Here is a 10,598-nt window from a genome sequence, read left to right as displayed (position 1 = left end):
GCAGAGTTCGCGATTCGACGTAGACGCAACAAGAGAATATTTTAGCTTTCCACTTGTGGCTGAAGACAAGTTGGCACCAGCATCGATGGTCAAGGTTCATGAGAGGAGCAAGCGGAGCAGGAGGAGTCGAGACAGCGATCGACTCTTGTGGTTGGTGTCATTGGGTTGAAGGTCCGTAGGACGCGTCCACAGCCCTCTCAGCCTTGGCACACGACTGGCGCATATTGTAACCGAAGACCTCCAGGATGCCTTTGACCCGAATTCGACCGCTATCCAGATGTGGGATCACGTTCTGCTGCTTAGTCTACTGCAGGAGGCGTTCCTGGTACCGTATGTGCTGGTCTTCCAGTCCACGTGCCTCCGTCGCTTTCGTGCTGGTGGTTCTGTGCGAGGCTGTATTTGCTGTGGATTTGTACGTTCAAGCTCACACGGGATTCTACCGAGGCGGTAACCTCATTCGCGACAAAACCCTTACGATTGGGAGATACGTGCACTCGTTCCAGTTTGTGCTCGATATCGTCACTATATTGTCGTATCAGCCCTAATCGTAGGGGATTCGAGCATAGTGCCGAAGCTGCTGCTCTTGAAACTACTACGATGCTCACGACTGACTAGCTTTATCTCAAGTCTGGACGAGTTCCATGCCAAGAAGTTCATGATGCTCAAACTTTTCAAGGTGCTATTGTCTACTGTATACGTTGCTCACGTACTGGCGTGCATTCGCCGCAGTTTTTACTTCAACGCCGACCAAATTGATCACTGGCAGCTTGAGGATTCGGCAAGTATCCACCCTCTTCGAGAACGATACCTGAGTTCGCTATTGTGGAGTGTAGGCATCATGATAGGCCTGTACGAGGAAGAATTACCTTACCGCAGCAATGAGTTTGTATTCACGATCTTCGTCGCGCTCTGCGGATTCTCCATGTTCACCGCGCTTTGCACGGCCATCTTTATCATTTCGAAGTGCGAGAGCGGCCAGTCCGAAGGGATGGCGGCGCGAATTAACCAACTTGTTCATGTTCTGTCTTTCCAACGTGTTCCAGAGGAGCACCAGACCCAGGCTTTCGAATACCTCAAGGTGAGCCTATTCTTTTACATGTGTGGTACTTGTTTTGTTGCGCTACTACACCGATACAGAATCCAATGACCGCGAGGCCTCAAAGCTGCTGTGTCCATTCATAGTCAACGACATTCAAGTCGGGTTTCTCAAACCGATGATCGCACAAATGGTCCTCTTCAGTGGCTGCAGCAACCAATTCATTATCGCTGTTGCGGGGCTACTCGACATGATCGCTTTGCCATCTCAAACGACATTGTTTTCTGCAGGAGACTACGGTGACGCAGTATACATCGTCCACTCTGGTGTGCTCGCCATTATTGTGGACTCCGTGACGGTACGAGATATACGAAAGGGGTCGTGCTTCGGAGAGCTATCGGTCTTCTCTTCATTTCCACGAACTGCCACGGTCATGTCAATGACGTACGTGATTTTGTACAAACTGTCACGGTTTCATTGCGATCGATTGCTTGAAGGATACCCGGAATGTGTTTCGCTAATCGTTAACCAGGTCCAAAATGTCCTCGATCAGCTTAGAAGTACTCAGGTTAGCGACGACAGTAATCCTCAACTGTCTACTCCAACCCAATCACCAAATTTTCTGCCACGAGTACGTATTAGGCGGGCATCTATTGAAGCTGCGTTTGCAGCGGGAGTATCCGCTGTTTTGAAACTGTTGTCGAGAAAAGGAGCGAGGCCAGCTCCTCCGAGAAGAATACTGTCGTGGCTGGGAAGAAAGAACGTGGTGAGCCCAGATGTTACAAACAGGGGTGTATAATAACAACCGGCGAAATGAACATCAGGGACGGTGGGCTAATTGACATTCGTCATTTGCCTCACGAAGCTTATCGTTGGAAAATTTGCTTTCGTTATCGGCAACTTTACCGACATCATCGAGATCAAAACATCCGAGACGAGAGCGTTTAACGCGAAGATGCGTGCTGTACGCCAGATGTTGCGCCATTTTCGCATGCCTACTGCCTACAGCAGCGCGTGGAAACGTTCCTTTTGTTTAAACGCTACCACGGTGTCACGTAAGAGAAGCTTCTCGTTAGCTGCTTGTCGCCTTCGCTGCTCACAGATGTCCGCCTTGTACATCTCAAGTCAATGCTAGAGCGTGTGCAATTTTTACGTGGAACGGAGGGAACAATCACTCAAATGCTAGCATCCCAATTCACACAGGTTTTGATTTCACGCGGCGCATACGTTTGCAGATTTGGCGAGAAAGGGAGTGACATGTATTTCATTTTTGCTGGTGTCGTTGACGTCTTGCTTACGTAAACACCTGGCCAACGCTGCGTGAACTGCTAGGGTGATGTGGTGTAATCGAGTTAGTGTGCACCGACGCGGATTTCATTCGCCACATCAACTTGGTCACACCCTAAATGGTATCACACTTGGTAGTCTACCTGAGCAATCCGAGGGGCAATACTACAAGGTTAACCCCTCCAGCCCGGCTGATTTTGACCTTCTTACGCTGCATTATGCAGCACAGTTAGACTAGGAATTTGTATAGAACGTCGCTAAAAGGGCTTGGGAAGTGTGCACACGCTCGGCGATGGACAGGACACTGCCCGCTTAACCTGCATGGTGCAGAACGAATTGTATCCAGATGCTCCATGCAAAGCTGCATAATGCTGCAGAAGGACCGTGCAGTGTTGCACAGAGACCATGTGCAATTGGGCAGAGACCAGTCGAATATCGAGAAACCAAACTCGAGTTTTTAGAAAAAGAGAAGGCATACGAAAAGCAAGTAAGCCGGTATCGCAATCAGATGATTACCCCAAACAGGTGGAAAACTGTTCATACAAAGTCCTATATACAATTTTCACAGCGTTTATGTCGAGAAACAGCTGATCAAGGAGACGATTCCGCTGTCTTCTGCTGATTCTCCACATGCAACATACGGGCAATACATAATGCAGCATAAGTTCGCTGCATTATGCAGCTTAAAGTGACTAGCTACGTAGGCTACTCATTATCGTCCGAAGGTGCATGTGTTCTCCGCTTTTTTCTTGGTGTAGGCGTTTGCTCACCGGCAGACGAGTCTTGGGGCATTTGAGGCCCTCGCACGCGCATACGAATCCGACCAGCTCTCTCCGGCGGAATCAAGCGGCCATTTTTCCAGTCACGGTGCCAAATATCCCAGCATGTTACGGCAACTCCACGAACCTTGCGGTGTGCGCGTAGGCACAGAAAGATGGGGCCCTCCTTGTTGCACCGGGAGCAGTAGTACGTGGAAGTCTTGGCGCGCTCCTTCCCTTCCTTCAATGAAGCACACCTTGCACGCATATCGATATCGCTTGTTCTGGGTCGTTTGGTTTCGAAAACACTGCAGCTGCCTGACGGTGTGCTCACTCTCACCATTGCTAGATCGCAGTGGCTGGGGTTGTTCCGCTGTAGCTACTGGCTGCACGCCAAACTCATTGCCCTCGTACATGTCAGACGCTTGAAGCTGGCACAACTGCAAATGCAATGTCTTCATGTAGGCGACGTGCGACAATGGTTTTTCTTCCTTGTCCTTGTAGAACTGCTTGTGAATAATGTACCCATTCACAATCGCCATATCGATCAGCCCAAGGGCAAGCGACTTGTAGTACTTTTGGAAGCGGACTGCACGCTGCAACGAGTAGCGCTGTAGGCGAAGCTGATCATGAACGTCCACGCCCCCCATGCAAGCATGGTAGTCTTTGATCACGCGGGGGCAGGGAACTTCATGCTGCTCGCCAGACGCGTCACGTCGCACTACTCGATCTAGCTCCAGACTCCCACCAGTACTTAGGAAGTGTACAGGCCTTGAATCCCACCAGGATATCGCGGTCATGCCGGGAACGAGCATTGACTTGTCTATTTTGTTGGTCCCCCGATCAATATCTTTTGGTCGATTCTTCTTTTTTTCAATGACATCTTTGCAGTAGCCAACTCTGTTTGTCATGATCGTGCCCACGCAATAGAACCCCATCAGTAGGAGCTGTATCGCCAACGCGACCGATGTGTAGAATCTATCCACGACCCCCAAACGCATGCCACGTTGATTGGATCCTGGACCAAACACTGCCAACAAATTGCGCACTACTGCTGCAGGTCCGGGCTTCATGTCGGGCTTATGGGCGTCGCTAGCGTGTTGTTTCTTGCCACAGTACACTTCGAACCTGGATAGATGCAGCATAAGAATTGAAAAATTGTCAGTGTTAAACTGCATAATGCTGCATAGCAACACTTTGGGTCCAAAAAAAACTCACCGTATGCAGTACGCCGTCACCGCACTGCACAGCATGAAGAGTTTCGTGCCCCACTTGTGGGGCTTGTCCTTTAGATACACGCGCATCTTGTTGAACGAGCTGCGGCTGGGCAAAATAGCTTCGTCAAAAGCGAGATACGCGGGGGCGACATACCCGCGTTCAAACGTGGTCTGGAGCACGTCCACCAGCTTTCGGATCTTCCAAGCCCTGTCTCGCTTAGCTTGCACGTGGTTGTTGGGGTTGAAGTGCAGGTTACGGGACATCTGCTGAAACCGATCTCGACTTAGAAAGGCTCCAAAGGTGCCGCGGGGAATGCCACCTTCATCCGTGGTTTTCCAGTGGTTTGCGAGCTTCTCGCGATTAGGCATAATCACGCGTGCGATGAGTAATCCAAAGAACCGACAGATCTCGTGTGGCAGGATAGTCTTCTCGTTTTGCAAGTCATGAAGAATGTCTCGTCGGGTTTTCTTTGGTAGAGAAGCGTGAGCTCGGCGCCTTTTCTTGTATCTTCGTAGTGCTTCATCCACGCGTTGAGGTATCATCTCCTTGCGATACTCGTTAGTGCACACTGCAATGTGCTACCACAAAGGAACGGGCATGAAAAAAACAAAGCCAGGGGTGATTCGCCACGCCTCCACGCATCGGTACTTGCTCCTGAGTATCCTTGCCGAAGGCCGGGATAGCTACTCGTGTTCACAACTGGCTCGTATGGCGTTTGCATGTATTCATGCGTATCCGGTTGCACGACGTCCTCCCAGCCAGTCTGTGATTTTTTTTCACATACAAACATCAAGATAATTTGGACATTACGCTGCATAATGCAGCTTAATAGAAAGGTCTAAGCTGCATTATGCAGCACTCCGGTTTGGAGGGGTTAATGAGCTCACAGACGGCGACTATTTCGGCGAGAACGGTCTTTTCACTAATGGCGTACGCACCGTGTACGTCCAGGCTCAAACGTCTTGTATTCTATACAAACTATCGCGTGAGTCAATGGAGCTCGTTTTTTGCCAGGTACCCTATGTGGAAGCAAAAGGTGTTGCGGGTTGCCAGTATCCACCAGGAGAAGTATCGGTTGCTACAACAGGCACGTGAAGAGCAAGAGCAATCGCTGATTACTGCCTCTGGATTGGTTCTATCACACGAGGACGTGCTGAATGAGCGTGCCGAACGGCTTAGCGAGAAACTCCATCACGATCGTATGGCTCGAACGTTTGATCTGCGTGTGAACCTTCACTGCCTCCCATTTGTTTATTTTTTCCAAGAATTTACTGGACAAAATTCTCTCGCATTCTCTGTATCCCATGATCCGTGGGGTTCCTGCACAGAGCACCTTCCACACTTTCTGGCTTCGATTCATGACAGTTTGCACAGTATACGTCGCTATTATAACTCCTTACCAACTGACGATGGACGCCATGGACCGACTTTCTGTCATGACGACAATCCTAAAAAGTTTCGGTCTCATTTGTGAAATCGCGTTCGTCGTAGACATTTGTTCAGTTGGCAAGTGCAGGAATCCAATGCTACCATGGAGCTCTACGAGTAAAGTTCAGGCAACGTGTACAAAATGAAACGCATGGCTTATAATTTGATAGCTGCAATTCCCTTTTACGGTCTACTGACGGTCTTCAACTGCGGCCCGCAGATAAAGTTGTTGCGTTGCACCAAGATTTTGAATGTCGCGGGGTATCTAGACGAGTTAAGTCGGAGCTCAGTAGCCAACGAGCTCACCAAGTTTGGACATGTTTGCTTTCTCTATCTGCTTGTAATCGACTGGGCCGCGTGTGCTTACCTTCGAGTGGCGGTGGAAATTGGATTTGGATCCGAATGGGAATCGTGGCTTCCGTCTAAAGCGCTGGAATGTCAAATCCACAAGATCCATCGTCAGCGCAACTCACGCTCCGCTTTCTACGTGGTCTTTTCTTCGCGACTACAACATTCGTCAAGAAAGCACGCAACATTGCACCTGAGACTGAGTCAGCATACGCATTTCAAATTTTCATGGCCGGTTTGCTCACGATGTCGTTCGTAATCGGTGAGCTTGCGAGCCTCTTCATATCGCGTAGTAGTCTTGAGGTGGTGGTTCGCAAGAATCACAGCGCAGCTAACATATTCTTAGAGCGTGTGCGGGTCAGTAACAACCTTAAAGCACGTACGTTCAACTTCATGGCAACACTCTGGGCCTCTCACGCTGGCTTAAACTATGATGAACTCTTAGCAGACATGCCTCATGAAATTCGCTCAGCTTGTGTGTTGCACGCATCGAAGATTCCACTCAATTGGTTTGTTACGAGAGTCATCGCGCCACTATGTGGCGACGTGAACGCAAAAACCGAAGCCTTTTCGCTCTCTCTTGCTGAACACCTACACTTCGAGGCGTATTCACGCAACGAAACGTTATTACCGAAGGAAGGATGGTGCGCGCCATGTATTTTGTCACAAAAGGTTGAATATACAAAGCACCTCGTTGCTGGACCGACCAGTTGGACTCAGTGGCGGTAGCTACTTTGGGGAGCGTGGACTGCTAGGGAATCGTATTTGGTGCTTACACTGTGACCACTTTCCGGGCCTGTGAACTCTTTTCCCTGAGCTTGGAGGCGTTTACATAGGTGCTCCAAAACCACGAGTTTTCTCGTCTCGCCCTCAAAGTTTGCACTCGCGCTTACGAAGATCTGTTGGTCAGTCCCTTTGAAGAATCGACATGGAAGTGCACTGGGGTCGAGCACTGCTGGACGTTATTCAAGTGCGAAAATCTTCAGAGGGGTCATCTTTCAAAAACGCTGCCGCACGAAGCAGTAACTCAACTAAACGACACACCACAGCTGAGGAAGACGAGCATTTGACCGATGGTGGCCCTCCCACACGCCCCTCATTCCGATCTTCGACTGAGCACAGCCCAAAGCTGTTTGAGGCATTCGTGCACCTGCTGCATATTGTTTTACCAAAAGATCCTCTCGATTGGAAGTCATGCTTATCCTTTCTGGCAGTATCTAGACAGCCGATCGGCATAAGAAGTAAGATAAGTGAACTATCATAACATGATCGTTCACTTATCTTACTTTTTGATATATTATATATCTTCCTAAACTTAGCTCAAGTTACGCTATGTGTAGTTGTTATCTTTTGTTCAAACAGTAGATGAAGTAATTACCCGTCCCTACAAAAAACGTCTCTAAAGTAGTGCCGACGATGATCTCACGATACACACGAGTCTGCAGCCGCAATAACGCTATCTAGGAAAGCAGCAACATCCTCCATCCCACTTGACCGGGCCAACTCCGCTGCATTTTGGCCATTTTCATTCGTGATATACAGCGCGATATATGGAAGCGAGCAAACGAGCACTTCAGTGGCTTCTTGCAGCCCCATCCACGCCGCAACATGCAACGGGGTATTGCCATGGACGTCAGCGTAGTCCACGAAATCGGGGTGCTTCTTGCATAAATACTGAATGCTGTCAACATCATTCCGTAGGCATGCGTACGCCAATGGCATGCGCTCTTCAGCATCCGTAGCTAAAAGATCTGCTGCAAATTCCTCGCCAAGGAAAGCGAGAGTCTCCACATTCGGCGCTACGTGTGCACAAGTCAGGCGCGTGTGGTTTCTATCGTCCACTTTGACACAGCCACTTTCTAGCAAGAAGGAAATCACGGCGACGTTCCCGCTTGTCGTCGCAGCATGCAGAACAGTGTCCCCGTACAAATCGGCTCCAATTGTTGGCTGCTGTTCATTTCCAGTCGACCCCATAGTTTGTACGAGGTAGCGCACGGATTCAAGTTGGCCCGCATAACAAGCATAGAATAGTGGTGTTCGACCGTCTTCGTCTCGCCAATCCAAGTAGTCGGTGACAGAATATCCACCTCCATCTCCATTTTGCAGTGAGGTTAGAAGAACTTCCAAACAATTCACATGGCCACTGAGCGCAGCAGCATGCAACGCAGTAGTCAAGGATGTATAATAGCACTCCTCGCACGCTGAAGCAGCCGCTTCCCTGTTAGAGTAGTAGTTGTAGTATTCTGCGAACGAAGTTAATGAAAACCCAAGAGGGCTTGAATCCTGAGTCAACGGCAGCGTAATACGTAGAGATCGGTAACATTGATCTTCTGCAATCCATCGGTTCATGTCCAGCTGGACCGGTAATCCAGCAGATCGTGAAGCCTGGATATGGCTAACCACTTCTGAAAGGGTAGCTACACTCAAGACGATCGTCACACCCTCACATCCAGCTAATATATCGCCGTTTAGGAGCCCAGCCTGATCCGCAACGGACCCAGCCACGATATCATACACTACTAGTGAACTTGCGCCCTCGTCAGTGCTGGGTGCTTCATCTGCAGATGCAGTTCGGATTTCGTTATCACTTGGCTGTGGCAATACTTCCTCGTCGGTCCATTTAAATGGGCTGAGCTGACAGCCTAGAAGCCCCTTGCCCTTCCACTTCCGCGGGCACAGCGATACCCGCAATTCCTGAAAGCGATCCTCTTGTGTTTGTACAGGACGGAATAGAACGACAGGAATGGAATTGTTCACGCTTTTCTGAACGCACTCGGCCATCGATATCAGGCACTTAGGTGTGCTGCTGACGATCCCCCCAAAGTCGACCAACAAATCTCCGCTTTGAAGTGTTGCCTCCATCGCTGGTGAGTCCATCGCCACGCTAAGGACTTGCGCGAAAGGTACAAACCCCTTCTCTCGGGCAACGGAAATACTCCAAACTGGTTGACAATGTTCCCGTTTCTCGAGTTCGACAAATTCCTCTTTGGATATAGCGTTGACAGATTCATTCCCTTCGCTTGAGGTTTTGTTCGCTTCTGTACTATTCAAATGCTCGGTTTCCTGTGAGTTTGTAGCTAGGGTTTCAGTGCTTTCCGAGCTTGAATCGTCAGGTAACGGTGGCGTATGCAGAATATCTTTACCGTCTTCGCTAGCACAGGGTTCGACAGCCATAATTTCGTCGCTCAATTTCTCAACATCAGTCGGAAAAGTTTCTTTGGGCAATTCTTTTTTATCTTGATCAGATGTTGGTATCGCTGTTGATTCTTCTGTGGCTGCTACCATCACACTTGGATCCACACTCAGGTCGTGCATCTCATCTACGTTAGCGGTATCTAAAGGCGCCAAAGATGCGAGTTGACTTTGCCGATCCACTCGATCGGGGGTACGATCCTCTGAGATCAGAGATGAAGCCTCAGTTGGCCCTTTGCCTTCGGTTTGTTGAATGGGGAGCTCTTGAACTTGCCGGTTTAAAATTTCTTTACGTTCGGCCTGTTGAGCAGCACGCTCCCTCTGCAATTTGTGGATCTGTATACGGCGTTGTTTGTCCTGTTCATACTGCTGCGCCATTGCGGCCCGACGCAATTGAGTGGCTTCTCGTTGTTTTTCCTCCTCCCTCTCCTGGAACAGGCGCCACTCTTCCTGTTCTGCAGCAATTTGTCTCTGTCGTTCACGTTCCTCTAGCATTTCCTGCTGCATTGAATGACCCAGTACGTCCTCTACTTGCATATGCGCATTTTCAACCTCGATAAGGTGTTTTTCACGTTCGAGCCGAGCTTCCGCTTCAATAGCATGCTGTCGTTCAGCAAATTCTGCCCGTGCCTTGGCATCTGCTGCCTCTTTGAGCGCTTTCATCCTCTTCTCCATCTCCGCCTTCCTTGCCGCCTCTTTCTCCCTCGCTTCTCGTTCTTGCTGCTCCCGTTGAGCTCTAATCTTGGCTAAATACTGTTCTTTGACTCGCCTCTCCTCTTCCAACTCTTTCTCACGTTGCAGCTTACGTGCAGCCTCTCTCTCAGCCTCCACAAGCCTTAGCACCAGTAACTCCTCCTCTCGCATACGAGACCTCTCCTCCTGTCGCTGCAGCCTCTCCTGTCCTTCCGGGGTCCCTGTATAATCTTCCTTCGTCATCAACGAAATCTCCAGTCGTCGTTGCTGCTCGGCAGCCATGCGCTGGCGATGATTCACCGCTGCCGATGCTTCATCTCCACTAGCCGCTTGACTGGCCGCCAATGGCGCCGCGGCTGCATTTACTTGGCGCATCATCATGAGCCGATCAAAGCCCACGTAGCCAACGGAGCCTCCAGTTGGAGGCCGAGCCAGCTCATTGCCAGCGCCATTTCCGACCGGTGTACGGTGCGAAGGGCTTTTCGGCGGAGGCGGCTGCGAGCGATTCGTTGCGGACGAAGAAGCGTCCACAGTCAGAGGGAACACGCGACGGCTAGTCATGACGAGGCAGCAAGCGTGCTTGCGTAGTGACTAGGAAGAGCCTTATTTTTAGTAGTAGTCGCACTGACTGAAGGTTC

The 10,598-nt window shown here is 50.0% G+C and overlaps 1 protein-coding gene across 1 annotated transcript; it reads right to left on the bottom strand.

Annotated features, from left to right (window-relative positions):
- Positions 1-4,018: 4,018 nt before the first annotated feature.
- On the bottom strand, positions 4,019-10,521 carry IUM83_04526 (uncharacterized protein; the record flags this gene model as incomplete). The annotated part of the gene is made up of 4 exons (XM_067928612.1): positions 4,019-4,028; positions 4,111-4,209; positions 4,300-4,323; positions 9,635-10,521. The coding sequence occupies 4 exons, from the start codon at positions 10,519-10,521 to the stop codon at positions 4,019-4,021; spliced, it is 1,020 nt and encodes a 339-aa protein (XP_067792599.1).
- Between the last annotated feature and the right edge of the window lie 77 nt (positions 10,522-10,598).

The sequence above is a fragment of the Phytophthora cinnamomi genome (assembly GCF_018691715.1).
Source record: "Phytophthora cinnamomi strain GKB4 chromosome Unknown Contig33, whole genome shotgun sequence".
NCBI lineage: Eukaryota > Oomycota > Peronosporomycetes > Peronosporales > Peronosporaceae > Phytophthora > Phytophthora cinnamomi.
This window is presented reverse-complemented; position numbering and strand designations above follow the sequence as displayed.